General features: G+C 41.4%; 1 protein-coding gene across 3 annotated transcripts in view; it reads right to left on the bottom strand.

Annotated features, from left to right (window-relative positions):
• Positions 1 to 6,523: 6,523 nt before the first annotated feature.
• Positions 6,524 to 25,241, bottom strand: part of PIGN (phosphatidylinositol glycan anchor biosynthesis class N) — a 97,286-nt gene continuing 78,568 nt past the window's right edge. For all 3 annotated transcript variants that reach the window (XM_030480844.1, XM_030480851.1, XM_030480836.1), the window contains 8 exons: positions 24,768 to 24,870; positions 23,239 to 23,325; positions 20,977 to 21,032; positions 20,414 to 20,489; positions 19,026 to 19,099; positions 16,208 to 16,250; positions 14,454 to 14,506; positions 6,524 to 6,929 (listed from right to left, as the gene is read on the bottom strand). In XM_030480844.1, the coding sequence (XP_030336704.1) occupies positions 6,806 to 6,929; positions 14,454 to 14,506; positions 16,208 to 16,250; positions 19,026 to 19,099; positions 20,414 to 20,489; positions 20,977 to 21,032; positions 23,239 to 23,325; positions 24,768 to 24,870 (616 nt within the window). In that variant the 3' untranslated portion in view covers positions 6,524 to 6,805. The remainder of the gene's footprint in view (positions 6,930 to 14,453; positions 14,507 to 16,207; positions 16,251 to 19,025; positions 19,100 to 20,413; positions 20,490 to 20,976; positions 21,033 to 23,238; positions 23,326 to 24,767; positions 24,871 to 25,241) is intronic.

The following is a 25,241-nucleotide window of genomic DNA, read 5'->3' on the forward strand; positions in this document are numbered from 1 at the left end:
CTACTTTTGCCTTTAAATACCAGCCAATTGCCAAGTTAAAGTAAAACAAGTAAGTCGGAAGCATTTTAAACAAATTACAATGTGTCAATGTAGGTTAGAAGACATGCACAAAGATATCGCTTGCATGAAAAAAATGCATGGCAGTGAAACAGGTATTTTCCTTTCACAATAGGTCAGATATAACAAGCTTCCTCCCCAAAGCCCATGATGGAAAATATCCGCTCATTTCTGAATATCTAGTGAGATGGAGACACAAACATCCGAGCAGCTAAATATAACTCTGGATAGTAGTGCTTTGAACAGTAAGTTCTAGTGTCTCTTAACTTAATATGGAAATAGCTACAAAAACAAAACAGTATTTTCAGAGCCTTTCTCTGCTTGTGTGCTCACAGGGTCTCACACCGGCAGATTTCAGCCTCTGTTGATATTACTCTGCAGTTTTTGTTTTGCACTATCTCATATGCCAAGGCAGAATAATGATGTCCAGCACAAAAGGCCACGTCTATTGAGATATATAAAGGTTATTCCGCAGAAAGTCAATAGGAGAACTGCACTCAGAATGCCTTGTCCTTTAGCATTTCTGCAAGAGGGAAAAGCTAAGCTTAATTAGAGGAGTTTAGGCCTTGGTCAGAGATTTCCCTTACCCTAAATGCCAGTGGTTTAATTTTGCAACGTTTGTTACTGGACCCATGCCCTTCGGATCAGCTTGCGGTTGCTGAAACTTGGGGCCGGGCTTGGGCAGGTACTGCTGGAGCAACACTACAAATGCCCCGAGGAAGAGGAGGAGGTGGCAGGAACAGCAGAGTCATGCTAGTGACAGTTCTCCTCCCAGCTTGCTGCAAGGCAAAAACGTTGGCAGCCTGTGCACTGTATCACAGGACAATTCAGGTCAAGAAGGACCTCCTGACCCTGAGAAGCAGGGCTGCTGATGGCAAGAAATTCAGAGCAGAAGTGGGCTCCATCACTGGTCATTTCCCATTGCAAGCACATTTGACTGGGGATCTTGGTGCATGCGTTAGTGCGGTGCTTTCTCTCTCCCCCTCTCAGAGAATGCGCTGGACGATATCCAACCATTAACAGGTTTGTCAGCGGTCCTGACCCAAGTGAAAGGTAAACCGGTATGTCAGCTTCACCTTATGTAACATTAAAGGAAAAAAAATTATTTAAAAAAAGGCATCTGCTTTTACAACTCACATAGAAAATAAAACGTAAACAAAAAGTTGTGGTTTGCTCTATTTCCACTTGATGTTGTCTGCCCTCGAAGTCAGAAAGTTATGAAGCTTGCTGCCAAGCATAAGTCAATAGATAAACAAGTAAAGAAAATATCGACAAACTTGATTTCAGAGGTCACAGGAAGGGTGCGAGTGCCATGATTTCGGCCTTCTCCTTCCCCTTTTCAGAACTCCTCAAATGCCAAAAAGCTGTGTCCTGCCCCATGGTGAGGAGGGAGCCCTTGCAGAAAGCAGCTGAATCCAGAGCCTTTTTCAGCTGATTAACTGGATTCAACCCTGCACATCCTTATTAACATAAACAGTCCAGGAGAGACTAGTTGAGGAGAGAGTTGTGAATAATTTGGTGATCACCAGCACTGTGACGGTCAGTTCCAGCTCACCACAAGCCCTGTCTCATGAATGACCAGAGCTGACCTGGGGCTGTCCTACATACGGCAGCAGTGCAAGGTAAGTTCCCAAACCTTCCCCACACATGGCAGCTCACAAAGCAGCTGCCCAAAGACAACACACAGCAGAAGAAAGCCAAAGTTTCTTGCCGTTGGGCTGGATGAAGCCATGTGATGATGGAGAAGGGGCAACTGGAGCTGCATCACCACTGTGACACAGAGCACACCCACAGTAGTTGCAAGACAGAGATGTTCTCCTTCCCCACCACAACTGTAGCTCCCCAAAACATTTTCTTCAGCTGGCTCCTGCTCACAGCACCCCACATCCATCAGGATGCAGCAGCAAGCCTGGCACCCTCCATGCTCTCATCCTCTTTGCCAAAGACATCTGAGAGAAGTACCCTCAACACCTCAGAGACACAGGGAAAGGGACTGCAGGATTCACGTGGACAATTTTGAAAAGCAATGAGCATCGAATCCTTACGGATTAGCTGGAGTAGTAGGAACTGAAATGACATTTCATGGTGTGGCCAAACCAGAAACCTCAAAGGTTCAAGGGTGATGGTAGAGAGCAAGGTTTGAGTAAGACCACAAATGTTCATTCATATCTTCTCATTCAAGAATGTGAAGGCTGTAGCAGCTTTACAACTAACAGCCACGGCATGCATTGCAATTGCCAAAGCTTGTAAAATCTGATTTACCCTGTGAGGGGGGAAGGGGAAGTCGTTTAGTTTGAGTCATAAAAGGTCTTGATACAATCTAAGCTTCATCATCTCTGAAGAAACAGCTCACTCCCTGGACAGATATCAAAAGGCTGCTGTGTACAGCCTTGATAACACAATAGCAGAGAACAGTTCCTAGCGCTGAAGAGTACAAGATCTTTGTATCAGCTGCTCTTCAGTACAGCTTCTCTCACATTACACCACCTGATGGGCATTCCAGGCTTATGGTTAGCTGTTCATGGGTTCATGGCTCTGAAAACAAGAAGATACAAGCTTTGCAGAGGTTTTTATAATGTGAGTATAGTTAAAAAAAAATAAAATTGTGCAGCCACAGGCATAGATAACAAAATCAATCTACCCATCTTGCCCTGCCTGAGGTTTGCACTGTCTGGAGCCTCACCTGCTCTAGGACTCAGTCTGCAACTCTGCTGCAGGTGAAAGGCGGCCGGCAGGAAGGCTCAGGGCAATCCTGCCTTTGTGCCTCAGCAGAAAACACAGGGGCTGGGTGATACCTGCACTGGCCTGCAAGGCTCTGCTGGCTCAGAGCCACCCCCCCCCACCCCGTGACCTGAGCCCCCATGTCTGGACCCCATGAAGAGGGATGATACTTAAAGACCCACATGCAGAGTAAAAGAAAGCTTAAACTCAGCCAAGTACAATTTTTTTCCCCTACCTTAGCTCTCAGGGTTGGGGAGGGCTTTTTATTGCTGATAACATTTGCTTCTGGAAAGGACAGGAACATGCATCCATGGGAGGAAAAAGTTCACTTTGTCACACACATGCCCCACGGGGGCTGTGTAAATTAGCTGAGTGGGAGAATTTTTGGCACCGTCCTGTGCTGAAATAAACCCAAAAGCACGGGCCAAGACTCTGGCAAGAGCCTTCCCTGGGGAGACACAGGAATAGCACAGCCAATCCTGCCTCTCCACCAGAGCTGCGCTCCAGCACTCCCGCAGCCTCAGCTACGAACTGAATCCATGAACAGCAGAGATGCAAAGGACCAGTGCTGGGAAAGAGAAAGGTCAGCTAAGGCTGCTACCACTGTGGCTCAACCAGAGCAAACGACAAACAAGAGCAGACCCCTGCAGAGGAGCACTGGGGGAAAACCAGTGCATGTGTTGCAAACTTTTCCCCATGCTCGTCATTCCCTTTCTGCTCTTATAAGAACAGATGTGAAAATCAAAACCTACCTTGTGGAAAGAGACCATAAGCAGAAAGAGTGATTGACACAGGTTGTACTTCGGACAGCCATTTCCACTTGCCTGCATACCAGAGCATATGGATTATTCCTACTACCACAGATGAGCAGCAGCAGATGCAGTAAGGTGAGATGCTGCTTTATTACCAGCCCCCTGTGGTAAGAAAAGACATCAGGCTTGAGCTCCTGTGCATTGTCCCGGGAGCCTGCAGCACCAGACAGTATGTACCTCCAGTGTTTTCACTTAGAGGGTGGGACATCCACTTGGTCTTGTCATAGGTAACACACAGTTTTGACAGGCTTGCAGAAGATGTGCCTTCAGGGTGGCAGGCTGTGGGTCCCACATTCCTACTTTTTCAGTCAATTCCTTCACATCACACCAATGCCAGCTGTTCAGCTGCTCCTATCAGTGAATTTGCTCTACAGACAGTAGTTTTGCAAAGAAATCGCTCCAGCAATGGAAACTGGGATGCTCAGTGGTACAGCTGCCGTTAGCTGCGTGTACTGAAATGACAGCACTGTAGATAGAGGTCTCAAGGCATTAGGAAGGTCACACAAAGCTGATGATACAGTATCCTGCAGTGATACAGTACAATGTAGATACCTGGAGACCGGGGCGGAGGTGGGGATAGCTCTCCATAGCAGAGACTGACTAGATCTAAGCAGAACAAGTGTGACGGAATCCAATGCCTACCCATAGGTTTTGCTGTAGGAGCAACTTTCTTCCTGCCCGTGGTTGCTCCTTGCCTTTGTTGTATGGTACAACTATGGCACATGCCCACCTTCCCATATGCAAGTCTGCGGGTATAGTCTGTAACAGATGTGAAATACCTTCTGTGTCTGAGGCCAGATGTGCTAGCAACATGCCCAGTAGGAAGAAGTGTGACCAGCAAGTCAAGGGAGGTGATTCTTCCCTTCTCCTCCGCTCTGGAGTACTGCCTTCAGCTCTGGGGCTCCCAACATAAGAAGGACATGGACCTGTTGGAGCAAGTCCAGAGGAGGGCCATGAAGACGATCAGAGGGCTGGAGCACCTCTCCCATGGAGACAGGCTGAGGGAGCTAGGCTTGTTCAGCCTGGAGAAGAGAAGGCTCTGAGAGAACTTTAAGCAGCTTCCAGTGCCTAAAGGGGCCTTACAAGAAAGCTGGACAGGGACTTCTTATAAGAGCAAGTAGCGACAGGACAAGGGGGAATGGCTTTAAACTGAAAGAAGATGGATTTACATTAGATGCCAGGAAAAAAATTTTTACTGTGAGGGTGGTGAGGCACTGGCAAGGCTGCCCAGAGAAGCTGTGGCTGCCCCATCCCTGGCAGTATTCAAGGTCGGGTTGGACGGGGCTTTGAGCACCTGGTCTAGTGGAAGGTGTCCCTGCCCATGGCAGGGGGTTGGAACGGGATGAGCTTTAAGGTCCCTTCCAACCCAAACCATTCTATGATTCTATGTCCACTAGACCACTACCTAGTGGAAAAATTACTCCCTCTCTAGTGCTCAGACACTCTCAAGAGGCACCGCAAAGCTGCACAGATGACTGCAGGCCCATGATACGATTTTTTTTCCAGCATTCAACATGCAGATGGAGGTTTGTGACTGGTTTCTCACAGCCAAACTTCCTGCAGAGGGGTGACTAGTTTCCAGTGCGCTAAACAGACATGTGACCACGGCCAAATGCCAGATGGCTGGAAAGAGTACTGGAGCAACCCTCACGACGAACGTCTAGCCTTGGCTGCCAGCATCACGTACCTTCTGTATCAGCTCCCAGATAGGAAGGCCTGGCTGCGAGTTGGGGGTGTGACACAGGGATTTTACATAGCACGATTTTTAGTGATGCCATCATCTAATGGGGCAGAAAGAAGAAAATTTTTCCTTTCCCTTGCTTCCTCCACTGTGCAAAGGGAGCTGCTTCAAAGGCCCTTTTACTGATGGCATAAATGGAAAAATCCATTTCAAAGACAACACCTAGTTCTGTGCAGCCTCCTGCTGAGCAGGAGATACATTTTTTGCTTCAGGAGATAGATACAATTTTTGTGTAATTCTCCCAACAGCTGACTTCAGGGAATGATGAAGCAGTGAGGTACAGTCCATGCTACTTAATCAGCTGGGGGGTAGTGGGAGGGAAGCTGGTGCTTGCTGTTGGAAGGCCTACAAAGTTACAAGTCTACCCCAAAGCCTGCCGCAATGGATTTACCGTTACTGGGTCCCCGATGTACCTGCAACAGCAGAGCCTGTAAGCACCCTGGCTCTTTGCTCTCACTTGTAATCAGCATACTACCAGGGAATTTGTGTCTGTGTGTGATTCATGGCACAGCCATTACCCAGGCTGCTTGTAATCAGAAGTAGAGCATAAAAAGAAAGGAAAGCAAGGAAACAAAGGGAAAAGCCTCCATATGGCATCATGCTATGCAAACCACCACCTCCAGCTGCAGTTTCATGACCTCTTTATGCTGATTTAACTCTGGGCTGCCACTGAAACACCCAGCCCTAACCTTCCTGCCTGCCCTGGCACGAGCTGGAGCAGGGGATTTGAATGCTATTTTACAGTTCTTTCATCAGGTTCCTTTTCATTTGGATCAGTTACCTGAGCTGGCATGCTACTTGGCCTGCCCAAGCACAGGAGGCAGCAGGAGAGCATGGTCAGTGGCAGCAGTTCGCACCAAGGTTAGCTAAAAGGTGTTGTTTTGCACCAGCAGCCTCACATTGCACCAGTCTTAACCTGCCTCAACGTATTCTCACTCGCATATTGACACAGCTTGCAAAAAGCATAGCCAATTTCAGAGATATTCAAATGTGCATGCCACACTGGGTACATACAAATCAGTGATCTGCTCAGACTGATTTCATTTATGCTTTAGTCTGCGAGATGCTTATGCAAGACATGAAATGAATCTAGGACTTTGCAGACTCCTACTGAGAGTAAGCATGTATGAGACAAACAGCTGGCAGACAAGTTATAACAACCAAAACAAAAACATGACCCAAAAGATGGTTGCCTATTTCTTCTGAAAAGATTTTTTTCTGTCTTTATTTTCAAGAAATATGTACACCTGGAAAATAAAGCTGAGGCTTTTTGAGCCCCACTGATGTCTAAATGCAATCTCCAAATGCAAATTTCAGTCAGAGGGCAGCATTTAATTTGTATCAGCAGAGCACTCTGATCCCTGGATGGGATTTTGGCACTCCAGTCCATCAACTTGTATTTACATTCCAGAGGTGGAGTTTGATTCAGAGGAAGCCCGAGGATGGGAACAAGGCAGGAACATTTATGGCTTCATCATGTGGAATGGTGCTTAGTCCTTCTGGAAAGTTGAAGTCTCTGTGTAGTTAGCAGCTGGGCCAACCCATTCATCAGCATCATAAATATTGTCAGTGACATCACCAGCACATAGTGGCTAATGCTGCAAGGAGGAAACACATAAAACAGGTGAGAGAAAAATGCAAATTTGCAGAGCGAAAAAAACCCAAACCCTGACATAAACAACCTCCGAACATTTTTCTTTCTAACTAGGCCTAATTACTGGCCCAGTATGGCATTTTATACATGCTGCTGCTAGAAGACAACTGTTATAGCAGCACTATCGTGTAAAAAACAAAGTCTGTAACAAAATAAAATGGTGGAGACAATAGAAAATGCAACTGAGTATACACCCAAGTGAATAAGAGGTACTGGGTGTAATTCATTCAAATGGGTAATTCAACATATGTGGCTGAAACCATTGCAAAACTTCCGTTTGCTGCGAATTCATAACATTAAATCTAGGGAAAGCTTGCTATCAGACAGACAGTCCTTGCTAGCAAGACAACTTAGATATTTAGATATTTCTATCAGCTGAAGTGCAGTTTTCTAGAGAAAACTATTCTAGTGATGAGCAGCTTAAAAAAAAACCCAACAAACAACCTACTTTTTCACTCAGCATTTCTAAAAATTGTGTAATTCTCTGCTGTGGTGACAAATGGTTTCAAAGAGATTAAAGAAATGAGTTCAAGAGTGGCTAATAAACACCATACAAAGATGCAGCTTCTGGGTTAAGAAATGCTTAAGTCACTAACGATTTAAAAGGATAACATGTAGAGAGCTTGTTCTCTTGCTCAAATTCTGGTACCTGATATTCACTTGTGTTACAGATGGGCTACTTAGGGTCAGACTGAGATTTTACCTAGGATAGTCAGCATCCTGTGCTCAATGTCTGAATCAGGCTGCTGTTAACGTAAACCACAAGCCATTAAGAAATCAGAATTTTTCCAAATCCAGTAACATTTCAGGTTAAAGTTGCAGATGAAACAGTGCTGCACCCATGTCCACCATGCACCCGGTGCAGCTGTTCGTTTTTCTCCTGGCATTACTGAAGATACTGGCATTCTGACTCGAGAGGTACACACACCTCCTGGTGCACCCATACCCACTATTTCAAAGCAGATGGCTCTTTAGGACGAGCAGGGTAGCATCAGACTCAGTGAAGTCTGAGTTTAGTCACAAAAAGGATTGCACGGAGCACTTGCTGGTTTAATGACCTGGAATTTCTGCCAGAGGACTCATTCAGTTTGAGAGTTTAGCCACGGAAGAGCAGTAAAGCTCATAATGCCGACACTATCAATCCTCATGACCCCGAGACTGTGACAACCCTGGCACTAGCCTAGTGCAATTTAGCTCTGTGAAGTGGAGAAACATCAGCTCTTAAAGCTGGGCTGCTAACCAGTGTGAGAGAATAAAAGTAATCCAAAAAGTTCACTAATGAGCGGGAGCTCTTCCACAGCCAGGGTACCAGCAACCAAAGCAGCCAAGGTCTGACCAAAGTGGATGGAGAACACTGAGCAGGACTTGACTCATGGTACAGTATTTTTCTGTTTCAGTTGAGTCTGACTAAACCTTCTCACAAATACCTCACTCAAAATACATAATTTTAAGAAATCAATTACAAAAATCTACCAGCATAAATGGGCCCAGACCTCAACAAGCAACAGCCTACCCTAACAGCCTGCACTTCGCACCTGTGTAAACTCCCACCTGTATGCAGCAAACAATGTGAACAACTCAAGGTTTAATATATCAGGAACCATCTTTCTTACATGCATTCCCTATAAGCATCTATCCCCTCCAGCTTTAGCTAAGCAGAGCAGCACACCTACGAGAGCCATACTTCTGCCCTCTTTCTGTGGGAAGGTGTAAGATGACACAACGAGAGCATGAAGTCAGGCACAAAGCCTACTTTCACCTGGTTAGTGCACTTTGGACTTCGTAGCTCACAGCACATTTACAATAAGAAAGATAACACAACTCCCTCAAGAGCTGCCTTTGGAAGTCCACCTGGGTGTGTTACAGGTTTGGTTTCAGTTCTCCATGAGAGAGCACATGTTGCCAACTGAAAGTCAAACCCTCCTTGCAGTTATCTTCATGGCGTAATGTGCCCTTGGGAAAGCACCAAGGGCACATTACACCAAATACAAGCACCACAGGTACGGAAGTTTGTATGGCTTTTAAAGCAACAGCCACTCTGGTAAATAGGTGGATGGCTTAACATCTCGTGCATTGCTCGTAACACCTCAGCTTCTCACCTAGCACCAGAATTGCAGTTTTTCATAGAAGTAGCAACACCACTTTCTTTCTAGCTTTCAAAGAAAGCTTGAATGAGAAATCTGAAAATCAGAAGCCAAATGAAGATCCTGCCTTTCCTCCTACAGACACTCTGAGACAGCAACCAGAGGATTGTCGACTTGCTGCCATCAGCATGGTTCTTACACAGGCATCTGAGTTCCTGTCCACCCTAAAAGGAGCTTTTCCACATGTGGGTGCTAATCAGTGATTTTGGGGGACATAGAGAGGTGTTCTCAGAGGAAGAACATCTGAAAAACTCTGCTTTGCTACCTGTCACTTGAGGGACTGGGTCCTCCATACTTTCATAAAGAGAGTGATGAACACACTTCTCCCTTGCTATATTGCAAAAGGCTGAATAGTTATACTCCTTTATTAAAATATCAGATGTTCAGAATAAAGAAATATACATATATTATGCTATAGAGCACAATTAAAACCAATTTCAGTCTACTTGTCACATAATTACAAACAGCCAGCATCTCTGGGACTACCAGCAACTGGTGCTGAAGTGCCTGCAGGCAGCTCTGCTTGGTAAGTTAGTTCTCAGGCTGGGGTAATATTGTGGTTAAATAAACAAAGCAGACACAGGTATATGCTACAACACCTGTGGCAAAATCTTGGTCAGAACTGCACCCTTGACTGGATCTGTAGATACAGTGAAGCAGGCAATTCTTAAAAGAGGCTTCCTCCATCATTAAGTCAAACCTGAGCTAATAAGAAAAAGGAGTGAGATTCTAGGGTCCAGGCAAGTTAGATCTATGTGGAGGAAGAAGAGACATTAAACAGGTACAAGAGAACAGTGTAGTGGGGCACAGTGGGGCAATGCCTGTAAATGATGAGATGAGCAGGGACAGCATGGTAGAGAAGAGGTAGTCAATGGAGGGGATCACATATGATCTAAGGTAAGGCAGTTCTGTTCAACGGAAAGGTGAGTCCCCTGGGTATGGCTCAAGGTCAACAGGCAAAGCTGGTGCTAGGAAAATTTGTTATCAGGGAGGAAGACACCTGTTTTGGCATCAAGGAAAAAGAGGAGACCATATGAAGTACTACCATTTCCTGGCTTTGTTTGTGACAGTGTACATCAGCAAGATACATGCAAAGACAAGAAGAATCAAAGATCAGTACAAAACAAGGCGGGGAGAATCCAGCTTGCTCCAAAACGTGGCTTTCTCCCAAGACAGACTAATTCCTAAGATGGCAGACCTGATTAGAAGTTGGGAAGACAGGAAGATGGAGTAAGTTACCATGGCAATTAAAAAACCTAGAAATAAAGCAAGTAAAACAAAAACAATTCATGCAAGGACTTGAAAGAACACTCTCCATAAGAGTGTAAGGACCTTATTTCTTCATGACATGCTACTCTAAACTGTAAGGTTGATCCCAAGCACACACTGAGACCCCAGATTCAGATTCTGAATTTTAAGTCTCCTGCATTTCCAGCCAGGATCTCACACCCTCTCTTTCACACAAAACAAAGCGGAAAGCACATCACTCCTAGCTCCTGTTTTAGAAATCATCGGTAAACACTGTCTTCCTGCTAGTTACAAGACCTCTAGCTTAATAGTCAGACACAGAAGCCCCAGCATCCCAAACCTGAAATCAATTCTGCTATCCTAAAACAAACAGCCTGCTGTGCTTTATCTATGTCCCCTGAACTTTGAAACTGCAGAAGACAGTTAAGATTGTATCTTTATCTTCCAGCAACTGTTATAAAAAGAGCAAGGGAATAGTACAGTATGTGTCTGTATAAAACTATATAATTCTGTTATATAAAGAAGCTTTAGGATTTATCTTGACTATCTGAATATACAGCTATTTACAAATCGCATATATTATATAGATATAGCAGGGTTTAAAGACTATATCTCTCTATCTGTAGAGATAAACATACCTTTTAAGCTACAGAGAAATTATTTTAGTGACAATGAAGAGGAAAAGCGAGCTACTCAATTTGTTTGTTATTCAAAAATAAAAGACTGTCAGAACAAACTTCTCACGACCACACACTACACACTAATACTTAAAATACTAGGAAACCTGCATTATTATTTTTATGAAATGTAATGGTGTGCTCTTCCAGGGTATATGGTGCAATTTAGGGTGACCTCAAGATATATAGTAGAGGCTAACATTAGCAGACCTTACAAGCTTGCGTAAGTCAGTGCTATGAGTTCTGCATTCACTGCAAGACTATCATCCCGTTATATCAAAACAATAAAAACCACTCCCCGAAACACAAGTTCACATTGATTTTGGCATGACCATTAAGCAAAGGAGCTTTAAAACTTTCTAAGAAGCCATAAATATTTATGGTAATTGATAATTTACTGAGAAGAGGGAATCAATGGTGCGTTGATAATTTGAAGAATGTGGTAATGCAGGACTGTATGTTGGATCTATTGTGGCTCAGCATTTCATTAATGATCTGGAAGAGTGGGAAAAGTAGAAATCGGTTTACATTCAAAGACAGTATTTAATGGCATGGTGAATTCAACCAGGAGAATTAACACATCACATTGCTAAGGCAGATATGGGGCAGGGTAAAATGGCGTGTATGTGGTTAAGGCATGGTAGAATGAGATGCAAAAGCCAGGAATTACTGGTGAAATTGAAAAAAAACCCTACAAAGTAAATATGTTAGTAAACAAACCCTGCTTCCAAACAACGTCAGAGATCCACTAGGAAACAAAACATCACCATACAAAAGAGTGAAGGTCATCTTTTTATCATAATGGATTTAAAACCACCTCTTACACATGAAACTTTGGACCACTGGTATTGGAAAACACAAGGATTGCCTAATGAGAGTTTCCTACTGAACTTGCACATTCTCAGTAAGAGAGAGGACATACAAAAGTTTTGAAGCATGAAAATTAGAAAATCCGTAGAAAGCTATCAGCACAAAAAAGAATGAGTATGGAAATACACATCATGAGCCTTGCAAATGCGGCACGTATACCACTGAACTCTGACAGACTTCAGAGGAACGAATCTTTGCTGGGCAATTAAATTGCTGCTTTTCCACCTGTGACTTCAATGATGTGGTAACTAGTAACATAAAATGAACCTTGATAACTGTGTGCGTGCACACACACATTTCCTATCATCAGTGCACAAAAAAAAAAGGAAAAAAGGGGGGGGGGAGAGAAAGAAAAAACAAACAAAAAAGAAAAACAGAACAAAAAAAAAAGACAATTAAAAAAAAAAAAAAGGAAAGAAGAAGAGGGAAAAATAGGGGGGAAAAAAAAACGAAACAAAAAAACCTAAGAAATACGAGCGCCAGAGCAGCTGTCCCTAAAGGTGCTCCTATTCTTTGTTCCATGAACTCCTACACAGGTTTTGCTGAGATACAAACAGTTGGAAGAAAAAGAACCATCATTTCCTTAACTGACTCAGCCTTCCTGGTAAAATCTTGGCAACACCTAAAATGCCAGCTGAGACAGGGTATTTTCAGGCCTTGCTGTCAAAGCAACAACAGACGACATTGCAATGGGAATGCCACAGAGCTATTACTGCAGTTGCAACAGGAGGACAGGAAAGAGCCACGTTAGTATCTCTCTCCCACTGGTTTTGGGAATTGCCCAAAACCCCATGAAGCTCATCTTCCCTTTCAGGAATAAACGAAAAAGTCTTCTGCTGTTGTCTGCTAACTTCACCAAGCTTGAGGATCACAAATTAGAAATTTGCTCAGAGGAGAAGGTTCAGTTGCCAAAGTATTGCTCATGCTAGATAAAAGAAGGATCACTTCAGCTCTGCACCTATGGCTTCACCTCTTTTCTTATGCAACCTCGTCATTATTACCTTTTCTGCATACACACACACATAAAACATGTATAAAGGGACAACAATAAAATAACGCAGGTAGTAAAGTCAAGCACTCAAAAGTGAAGTAATGACAAATTTAAGGCTGCCGGAGCATTATGCATTACCATGTTAAAAATTAATTACAAATTACTCTTTTAAAGGGCTTTTTTCAGTGCTTTCTTCAGTGCTCAAAACATACACACACAGAGAGGCAGAATTACAATTGTGCATAATGAGCTCCCGTAAACTCTTTGGGATAAGGCAAACTTCCAGCTGAAATGGATCCAACAATTCATCAGTGTTGTAAATCTCTACACTATGAAGACTGTATATCAGAGAGGAAGGTTTTGGGTACTTGTAACAATTTATATTTTTGCTTGCTAACTTCCAATTAGAAAGCTTCTTGCCCAGCAGAAAAGAGCTTTTCTGAGGTCTCTACTACCCTTATTAATCTGCACAGGAATTCAAACCGAAGGACAAGGCCATCAGATTTACCATAAACTGACCGTAGCAAGGAAGTGTTAAAAAGTGCTAAAAAGTGTTAAAGCACAGTTTCCACTATTTGATCTGACTGTGTCTCCTCCCATTAGGAACCTTCAAAAGGTAGCTACAAGCAGGAATTTGAACCTCCAAAGAAAACAGGCAGAATACGTGTGCACACACACATGCATGCACTGCAGGGAACACTGGGGCTCAGCAAAGCACAGAGTAAATGTAGACTAAACAGAACATTAACAATGGGTCACTATTCAACTTCTGTTTAAGTAACAGTGTCAAGTGACCAGATTGGCTGCATTACTAACACCACATTCCCTACTAATCTTATTACAGCATACTATCTATTTCCACAACTCGGGGAAGGTAAATCTGAAAGGTGTATTCCTTGTATTTGTTATTTCTGGACTATTCACAAGACTGCACAGTTGAAAACCTACACCATGATGTGTTCTGGGGAGGCTAGTACAACTCTTAATGCAAAACAAATTCTAATTTTAGCTGTGATTTCTAGGTTTAAATGATACAGATTTACTCTTCCCCAACTAGAGGGAAGATAAATGCATGGGTCTTGGTAGCCACCAACATAATTGTGCATAGTTCGTTAATTCACAGGAGATCATATACGAAGACATAACTAGATTCAAGACAATAAACAGGTTTGATTGTTATTTTACCAGTGATTAAAATTAATTAAAATGCAAAACAATAATTAAAATATTTTTTGTGTAATCACTGTTCTTTAGAAATCAAACAAATGCTACTATTTCTTGCCATGGTAGATTCGTCACTTACTCCATGTTGCTCTGGTACAGATTTTAAGACCCAAGTTTTAGCTTGGTATATATATATGTATGTATACCTGTGTGCACACATGCATGCACATGCTTTTTAAGTACAGGGAACATAACGGAAGCATCTGATTAAGGAGAGTAATTGGAAAAAATTACAAGAGTTCTGAGTAGATAAACAACAATATTAACCTATGAGCCTGTTAAAAATGCAATGGAGGCAAAAAAAAATACTGCACCTTGTTCCAATATCCAGCCAGCTTCCATAATCTTTAACCAAAAAGAAAAAATGCTAGGAAATAAAATAACTTTGATTAGTACATCAACTCCGCACAATTTGAAACACAAAATTAAAAACCACATTTTCAGGCTGTTTACTCCAAGTTTCTAATTTTTTCAAACAGAATAAGGACAAGACCTTTCAAGGAATGCTCATTTGGACCAAAGTAAGGAATAGTCTAGGAGCCAGAAATAGATTTAACATGGTATCAAACTCAGACAGATAAAGGTGGACTAAATTCTGCCAAGCTGGGCTTGCAAGAAGCAGAAAATTACTAACAGAGAACTTTATCAATAAGAAAAGCCAAGCCATCTTATTGTTTGAAATAACGGGTTCCCAAATAACACCTAGTGCCAAAGAGAAGGCTGCATATTGTTTTTCCACCACAAATTTATTTGGGCAACTCTGGTAGTTCCCCCCCTGTAAAATGAGAATAATGTTGGGAGAAGACGGCACGTGTGTGTTTGTTAGTGAATCTCCCAAATTCTAGCTGGTGGCCACACTGATCCAAGACCACAAACCAGTTCTCTTTTTTTTCCCATCAACTTTCTCATTTCTTGATATACACACAGTTGCTGCACATCAAGGCTATTTGCTAATGCTTTGTTTTGTACACCAAGCACATTTTCTAACTGTTTTGAAATAATTAAATCAAAATAGGAGAATGCATGAGATACAAGATCTGGATATACCGGGGCTTGCTACACACCAGTACATGCCTGCACTCTTCTTTTGGTCTAGTTAGTCTGATTTCACTAGTGAAATGCTATGAGTGTGGTTTATTGATAGTTAAATCCTTTTCCTGTGGAAGTTACAAAAAAATCAGATTAGTCACAAACATTTATTTGAAGCTACACAAAACTATACCTTCTCCATTTCTCATTCTACAGACAAACTAGTCATTACTTGCTTTTTACTCACTGATTTTCCTATCAGGTGAGATCCACAGATCACACTGTACAAGGAAATCACATCACGAATGCTTACTCCAAAAAGACATAACTACACCAGCATCTACTAAGTGAGAACACCAACTCTACCGGGTTTCTGTTTATCTTGTGATACCCAGTGGCACTGCTTGCTGTGCTGAAGATAGTTTGAGGGGACAATGAAAACATACTTTTAATCTGTAAAAATTACGTTGGGGTGTTGTTTGGCTTTGTGTTGTGTTAGCTACATTTTTGGACACAAGCTTTCTGAAGACATCATTTCCTAACAGGGCACTAAGTGTCTTTTCAGATGTTGCTGGTCTCCTGGGTTCTGGCAACTCTTAACAGAGCTGGTGGGTAATGCACTTCTCTTTTTCCTCTCTTTTCCAAGGGAAGATAGGATGAGTAAAAAGTTTGAAATTCCTGAAAAATTAACTAAACTTTGCATACAGCTACAACTGATATTCTTATTGCAATTCTTCCTAGGGATTTGATTGGAACGCACATGAAAAACTCAGAATGATAACTTATTACTTCATTTTGGTCTCTTGTTATTATGAGAATATTGCTTCTTCAGAAGCATTAATTACATGAAATTCAAAGCACAAACTCCTCCTCAATTGGAGGAGTTCTATCTCTAAATTATGCTAGGATTTAAATCCAATTCACTGCCCTAGTTACAAAAACTTTGAAGTCTGAAACTAATTCAGATCTCTCTTGACGGAATTAGGAGAACCCTCTGCTTCTTGATCTTATTTGAAGAGAATGTGCAACAACAACTTACCAAAGCCATAATGTCTGAAATCACAAGAACAAGGAGTAAAAGGCTGCAAAAAAAAAAAACAAAACAAAACAAACAGACCATCAACCTTTATTTATGGCCATAGATGTTACAAAGATTATTTAAACCCCCATAAAGAAATTAAGATATGATTTCTTGCACTTGCCTTTCAATCATTCAAATACATTTCAATGTATTTGGTCATGGAGCTCGTATGCCAGTTAGACCAAACAGAGCTGATTTAGAAGCTTCAAAATGGACTCAAGAGTGAGCAAAGCTGTTTGGCATAGGCAGACAGATACCTGAGCTGATCAGTCCTATCCTGACAACCATCCTGCTGGATAGGAGGCTGTTAAAGGAGGTTCTCGCCTCCCACTTCCAGATCTCTGGGTGCCTGTAAGCTTCTCTGGGAACACCCAGCGTTTTGGTGGCATGCTCCCAAACCCACAAGCATCTCTGTCAGGTGACAGGTTACTTCTGGAAAGTAGGTTGCGGCCAGTAAAAGGAACCAGAAGGGAGCATGCAGAACTATTTTTCCCCCCATTAACCTAATCTTCTCTTCATTAAACTATGTAAATCCTAAATTACAGCAAAGCAATTGCTATAACTGGTTAAAACTAGTTTCTAAGTTAATGACACTGAAGCAATGTTGCAAACAGCTGACCCATTAACAGAAAAGTCCTTAATTAGAATACAGTTAATATCAGTACTACCATCATAAATCCACAAAGCTTTTTTTTTGGAAAGTGTCCTGCTGCAGTGTTGCATGAACATGTGCTGGAGGGACATACATACATATCAATGCCTCCTGATTAGGAAGTTTCTGATATTGCCTACGTCAGCTATGCTTCATTAGTAAATAAGGATGCAACAAACCAACTGTATCTCTGAACGTCCTCTTTCTGCTTACTTGGATAGGATGTTGCAATCCTGTAGTGCCTAGGAGGTACTCAGCTAGAGGGCTGTTTTCACAGGCAAGCTCCAAGAACATATTCTGACAGAACATTACCCATGAACAGCAAAACAACCCAAACAAACAAACAGACAAAACCCCAAAAACCCCCTTTAATCTGTAAATGGGGAATTTAGGAGCAATTTGTCCAAATCACAAAGGTCTACTTTTTGCCTTTCTGAACTGCAGGAAGCCTTTCACAAAAGGACAACACTAATTTCAGAGCGTGTTTATACACCGCAAAGATGAGACTGCTCCCTGTGATGGCTTAATTTATCTAGCAGGGGCAGCAAGAGCAACAAAGAGTGCAACATAGAGTTCAGGACATGCTGATAATCAGAGTACAACCTCTCCAGGGATCCTGGGCACATCTTGTGGTTTCTGCCTTATTCCCGGGCTGATGCTGTGGCAGTGTCACTGCTCCTGGTACCTAGGCACAGCTAAACGAAGCCAGCACAAATACCAGCTGGAGTTACAACCACAGCCTCAAAGGGGCACAGATGTGCTCACGTCCCCTGCTTTAAGAAGTTGGTATCATTTCCCCTCTCACACACTTAGATGCACATTACATAGAAGCCTGAAATATCACCAGCACTGCCAAGGCAAGCATTCACAAGTTAGGAAATGCTGACCTTTATGATGCCTGAGCCCTAGAAATGGAAATCAATAGCTGGTCTTTTGAGCAATCCCAATTTCTCAATGCAGCCCTGCTCTTGTATAAGCCTTAGTGAGGAGGACAAATACCTTTCCTTGGAGGTCCCACGGGCAGCCCAACTACACTGCACACACAGCTAAGGCAGAGAAGGTAAAAGGGATGGTGAGCCTTATGCTGCCCTCCAACAAGCAGTCAGATTTCAGACTGCCCTGTTCCTTGTTAGTACCGGGTGGTGTTGTGTAAGGAGACAACCCGCAGGGCATGGGCAGGATGAAAACAAACAGAAAGGCAGAGGGCATCACACCGAGCAAAGGCAGCTTCCTCCTGCTCAGCTTAAGCAATATGCAGGACAGCGTCGTTGAAGTGGTCCTGCCACTGACAGCAAGGCTTTTGGTCAACCCCAGACAACATCCCACAGTGAAAAATTCAAAATCACGTGGCTGACAGGGGCCTCCTCCATCTCAGCACCATGCATAATCTCACATGATGAGCAAAGGATTCACTCACGTCCACTGAAAGAGGTAGAGTAGGGAAGGCTAACATTTAAAATAAATAAAGATCTTGAGGAAGGAAAAGCATGAAGGTATTTCAAGTCTGGATACAGCACTCTGCATAGGCTGGGCACCTGTCTCACGTTCTGTCTTTATAGGCGAGAAAAGGACTGCCAGCTATCTAGTCCTACTGCAAAAAATATGTAGTATGAACACACCTAGGAAGCACCGAAATGCAATGGAAAGGCATCCAGACTTTTTGGTTGGTTTTTTTTAAGGGCTATTTGTGGTGAGGTCAGTGCTACAAAGCTGTAAATTGGTTACATTATAAATGGGTTATTTTAAAAATAGCATACTGTAGGCAGAGATGCAATATAAAACAGAAATCAGACTTTAAATTCTGCTAATTTTTCTACATTATGGGGGGAAAAAGTGCTCCTTTGTATTGTCAACAAAGAATATTAAGTATCTGATTGTTTCAGATAGCGCCAACACTTCCATTTATACTCATTTAACACTAAGAAAAGAATTCCTGAGCATGCAAATATCACTGAACAAACCCCCAAACCGTAATAATAAATAAAAGTAACAAAGTGATCTACTGTTTTTTGTTTAGTTGGTTTTGTTTTGTTTTTCAAATTTAGATTGAGATTTGACAATTCTGAACTCTTGCAAAATAGATTTGAAACCCTTACCGAAGCAGAAATATAGCACTTACTGTACCTCTTGGAAGACAGTTGTGTTGTGACTTGAATAGCTTCGAAAGCACACGATACCAGAACAAACGGGATGACAACCTGTTTAAAATACAAGCTACATTTTGGTTTATAGCCATATTTACGAAACAACTTGTCAGGTTGTGGAAATATTTTCCTGCTTTTGAAATTATCACAGAATGTGTATTTTGCAAAAATAAAATGCTGGCAAGAAAGGGCAGAAAATCATTTTGCAGGAAGCATGTTTAGCAAATGAATAAAACCCCCCCTTCCATGGTCATAGATGAACTGCAGTGAAATAAGCCATGAGGCAATATGGAAAACTTTAATTAAAACCCATTAATGATCCTCACTTCATTTATCCATTTTAGCACTAGCGATAAGCACTCCAACAAGGCTGGAAGACAGAACTATTCAGATCCAACATCTCATGTGACAGGCTGCAGAGCCCCAAGTGGAATAGGACAATTTCATCTCAACCACAAAAAACTCCCTGAATATAGAATGTATTCAGGAAGGCAAGGATCACACTGCCCCTCCAAAACCAAATCAAGCAAATGTAAATACTTTAGTAAATTAAGAACAAAACAAACAAGTTAGAAACATGAATGTTGCCTTTTTCTCTTTCCAAAGCTGACTTGTAATCCTCAAGTTAGTAGTGTAAATGAATTGCTAAAACCTGTTCTCCCACATCCAGGAGGTTTGCATTAACTTATGTCCTGCAGTATAACACGCAGTATACCTGTAACTTAAGTGCCTTCTCTGGGACAGAAGCAGCAGAAACGCAGAGGCAGGAAATAACGCTTATTTTAGAAATAACCCATAAATTCCACATCTCCCTGCCCGCCTGCCTCTTTAGCTCTCTGGCAGATGCTTTACTCAAATATTAGAAAAGAGCTCCCACATCTTGCCCGCAAACACGATGTGCAATCCAATCTTTGACAGACTAGTAAAAAATATAACAAATACTATTCATTGTAAAATGGCAACCAAATCAGTAGAGCATTCAAAACCTGTACTTAATGAAATATAGATAAAGCTAGTAAAATATATATATATCCTCAGTATTTTGTAGGTATTATACTATAGGAAAGCTTATAATCTTTTAAATAATTTAAGTCTTTTCAACATTTAAAATTTCCATTTTAATACAATAAACCAATCTAATGCAGTTAAATTGTACTTCCATGCACTTTAGCTTCTCTCTTTGGGAAACAGAAGGATCTCTCTCTAGAAACACTACAAAGATTGAAAGCTTCACACATGGTTAAGGTGGCTAATGAAGCTCAAATACATATATAGGTTTTTGTGAATTGCAAAGTAACAACTGTGTACATGATATGTTATTTATTAAACAGTTTTTTGAGAGAATTTCACTAAGGTAAGATTACTAACCTTCAGCAAAAGCAAGCTTCCCATCATGAAGGGACTGAACACAGTCAAGAAACAATAGACAGAAGCAGGATCAAAACTAGAGAAACATGAAAAAGACATTACAACATATCTTTGAAATAACATTTTCAATTAAAGAAAAAGACCTGTGTGTTACCTCTGTAACACACTGTATGTATATACATTTTTAAACAAGGCTTCCAATGTTCTCTTCTCGTACACAAATATTAAATTAGCAGGGACTGCCTACCTCACTTTTCTTTCTCTACGATTTTTCTCAGCTTGAATCTTTCAAGGTGCCATGCTGATGGTGAGCAGCCGAGCTCTCTCTGCTTACACTGCCAGTAACTTCTAATGGAAATTGAGACAACCTCCTAACCGACAAGCTCAGGCTCTTACGGAACACGTTACAGAGAGCAGAAATGAAATAAATTGTTGTTCTTATTCCACTGACTATTGTTTTAATTCTGCTGCCCTGATTTTGCTAACCAAATTTATATTTAGTCCACCAACTGCATGAAGAATTTTTTTGTATTCTGTGTTTCAAATCAATGAATAAAACATACCTGTTAACAGAAGCTATGTTTCCAGTGCCAAAAAAGGCTGTCACTATGAAGAAAACCTAAATGTATTTAAGGAAAGTACACGACAGAAATGGCTGCAGTAAATCAAAACCAGCATTTCTCTCCATTTCAATTTACTTTCAAAATCCTACCATGAAACTACAAGAAGCTAACCCACTATTACAGCTTTACACTGCATTGTCTAGCTCTACCCAAGATTTCACCCATGACTATGTAAATTTTGGAGACAGGGACTGGCTGGGTAAGACTTTAGAGCCTGTCTTGAGCCCCCTGCAAGAGAACAGCAGCTTGTTTTTTCTGGGTCCCTATTTAGCAATATAGGAACATTGCGGGACCACAATCCCAGCTGTGCATTTAAACACACATGCTTTTGCAGAAAGTAATGACATATACATGTATACTGCACACCAAAAGAGGTGGCTTCATTGAGGAATTGACTGTGGAAGAGGTAGCTGGCTGTGAAACAAGACTAAAGGTTCCTACGCTATCCCTCCCACAGGTTTGTTGTCCAAATGTTCTGCAAAGTCTAACCATTGTAAAATGGGACTCCCGGTTTTTTCCTTACATGAGGGAGGGAGAACAACTCTGGCAGTAGCTGGAAGGTTTTTGATAAACCCTACCTTTTTCATCTAGGTACAACACTTGCTGCCATATGAGCCCATTAAAGATACTTTATCTCCTGAGCCCACTGGGGCCCATTACAGCGCACACCTCTTCAGCAGAAGAATGTTTTCTAACTGCTTTTTTGCATTGGGCAGAGGTTAGTCTCTGACAATGGCTACTGTTGCCAGAGCTCCCTCTGGTCCTTCCACTCCTTTTATAGCTCCTTCCACTCTGGTCCTTCCACTCCTTTTATAGCTCCTGCACCATTTAAGGCTCTGTATAAACAATTTGCTACCAACTGTTCAGCAGAATTGTTGGGATTCTTGCAATATTTTGTAAGGATTAGGTCAGCATAACTAAAGAAAGGATGCTTCCCCTGAGTACCACATCATTTCAAGTTTAGTAACACAGCAGTCTAACAGCATAGCGCAGCTCTGCCAGCTAAAGATTTACAAGAACAACAGTTTTGCAATAAAACAAAAAATACCAGTAGCACATATGTCTAACCAAAATGCTAAGCATAAGCAATCTGAATCTTCTGGAAGACCAGGCTATAAAGCCCTTCTGCACATTCTGACTTTCGGGCCCTATACAGGTACCTTGGGACAATCTTAAGATATACAGCTCACAGGGTCATCGTGGCAATGTGCCTGCTCTAGTAGAAAAGATATACCTCTATTTCTAAATATTAAACAGCATCTAAATTAGAAAAGCCACAACATCTTTCAAGCAGGTGTGTATCATATGTGGTCTCTGCAAAGGAGACCTGCAAATTGTGAATTTTTTCAGGAGCTGGACAAAATACATTCAAACGTTTTAGATTAAGATGAGATCAAAGTAGTCCCACATTCAAGTGTTAGACTAAAGTAGTACTATGCTGGAGATTTAAAAAGTACCACTGGATTGATTTTTGTTTCAGCTCATTTTTAGCATCTGATAGATAGCAGCAACTTTACTAAAAGTTAGCTTATTTTTTGTTAAAATAGCAAAATAGCAAATGAAATTGATAAATTTACTGCTGCTTTTCAGGTATACTCCAAAGTATACACAAATGTTCAACACCTAGCAAATTGTTTTGCCTCCGTCCTTAGCACTGAACTGCCTTCTCAACAAGGTATCTGTCACACTTCTGCTGCTGCAGGTTCCCAATGTCCAACATTAGTTTCACTAAGGCTGCAGGAACTTTCCCTCTCATTTCATCTGCCTGGCCATGTCCAACGGCTGGCCCCTAATGTTTTCTTCCTAACATGCTGCCATACCCTAAAAATGAGAAAATGAGAATAAATTTAACATCCCATTTCCCAACTGATTTGTGAAGGTTGAGTAAGTTTCCTCATGCCAAAATGTCAAAACCGAACTAAAACCAGGACTCCTTAGAAGAAAGTTCAACTGTAACGGTCATAAATGGCCACCGTACTTTTCAAAGTGGCCAAGGAGCCAGATTCCAGAACAGCGCAGTTCATACTGATTAAATAAATTAAAATACATAACGTAGGAGACCATTGTCTTTTGAGCAACATGAGTCAAATAGTCTTTACCAGCTTCTGTTTCCAGTGGCTACTAGGCTGTAACTTTTGATTGCAGGACCTTTTGCAATAAACCCATCTTTTCCCCGGAACACAACAACCAGCAAAAGGATACGAAGAAGAAAGACCTGCGGACATCATCTAGGTGGAGCTGTCGAAACTGAGTTATATCAGTAGCACAAGTGAAGTTGAAAACAGCAAGCTGGAAAGACAGCAGAAGAAATCAATACCAAATATCAACTGATATCAACTTTGACAGAACCACCATATTTTTACTGAAAAGAATTACACCTATTTCCCTATCAGCTGTTATTAGAGTAGTATTACGATGAAGAGTGCAAATCTTTCCCATATTTTCATTATACTTTCATGAATCTGCCAGAAAGATTGTACAAGTGAGATGATCAAATGAACAGTGGCGCTTCTGCTGTTATCTACACTAAAAACGAACTTCTATGCCATAGATTTATTACCTTTTTTCATCATAAATATTCTTCACACACACGTACTTCCACTGCTCACATGAGCATGTGGATAAAGACCCACAGAAATAAAAGACTGCGATTATCCTCAGTTGATTTAAGTTGTGAGTGAGAATACTCAAATATTCTCCATCTCCTTCACTCAGTTCTCAGCACAGTATCACTTGACCTGATGAGAAATAGCCTTCATGGAACTTAAGAGGTCAATGAACTCCTTTTCACTGGGAAAAAGGAAAACCTCAAATAATAGACACTCAACACTGACAACATTTTAATTAAAAATAATCACACATTATCAGAGGCCTGAGCTGGATTCTCTAATACATGATTTATTTTGTGGCAGGTTCTCTGTGAACTGCACCAAGGACAGCACATGTGGGAGAAGCCAGGGAGAGCTCTGGTGCACATCTGCCTGGCTCTGAGCATCCAGATGACTCTACAACCAGCACTTCAGATCTAACTGAATCAATGCATAAGCAGTTTGTTAAACCCTTGACCTAATCTTAAAGCTAAGTAACAGTGCAAGCAGCACGGGCTTTGAAAGTTGCTGACAATACACTAAATTTTAAGGTGAAAGAAGTTGCATTGATTACAAAACTCCTTCTCCAGGCAACTCCAAGTAGGTGCTAGTTCCGAGTTAGTCTCCAGCTCCTTGTCCATCTAACCAGAAATAAAACTCCATCCTTGAAGAACGAGTAGAAGGACAAAGTCAAACTAAGATTTCTGGTATTTCCTATGGGTCATTTCTGAAATAAAATTACTTCTTTTCAGCCACTCACTCATGACTCTGCCATCAGAATAAAAAAAGTACAGTGACATTGTACGGTGTACATTGACTTAGTCTGGAGAGTTACTGTACCTTATGCTGAACTAGCACTACACTCGAACAGAGCTTTATAGCCTACAGAACATGTCACTAAGTCAAACTGATTTCCTGCATTCCAAGAAACAGCTCTTATATGGAACATTTTCAATAACAAATTATAAACCTCTCTTACGTCACATTCCTATTTCAAAAAACAGCTGATATGGGCTTCCCAAACTTAAAGAATTGCAAATTGTTGCTCTCTGAAAATCACTCAAAATCTTTATTAAATCATCAAGGAAAAAGAAAAAAAAGAAAGCTGATAATTAACCTGATATAGCTATCTGGAGCAGTTACCTTTGGTTTGAGTGAAAGACCATAGTGCTGCAGTGCTTCTTGTTCCATATTTATCCACACAAACATCAAACCAGATAGCACCAGTGGAAATAAAGCTTCATACCTGAAGAGTAACATAATAATCATAGTAAGTGCAGTCACTAACAACAATTTCACATCAAATACAGACATATTTCTTTTCTTTTTTCTTCACACAAGTGATATACCAAAGACCTAGTGGAATTCTCCCCCCTTCTTTCCTCATTTCTGAAGTTTAAATCTATGCAGTAATTAAACAGCAAAAGTAGGATAAAGAGGCTGCTTCAGCCTTGTCATGTTTTGCACCCGTGTTCTCATTTGATGGCTGCCACAACATTGGGTGAGTGCCCTTTGTGTCACAATTCATTTTAACAAAACTGGAATAGAATTAAAAAGAAATGGGGAAAAAGAATCACATCTGGCACCTATTTTCTACAAAATGGAAAATTTTATAAT

The sequence above is a fragment of the Strigops habroptila genome, chromosome 1 (assembly GCF_004027225.2).
Source record: "Strigops habroptila isolate Jane chromosome 1, bStrHab1.2.pri, whole genome shotgun sequence".
Classification (NCBI taxonomy): domain Eukaryota; kingdom Metazoa; phylum Chordata; class Aves; order Psittaciformes; family Psittacidae; genus Strigops; species Strigops habroptila.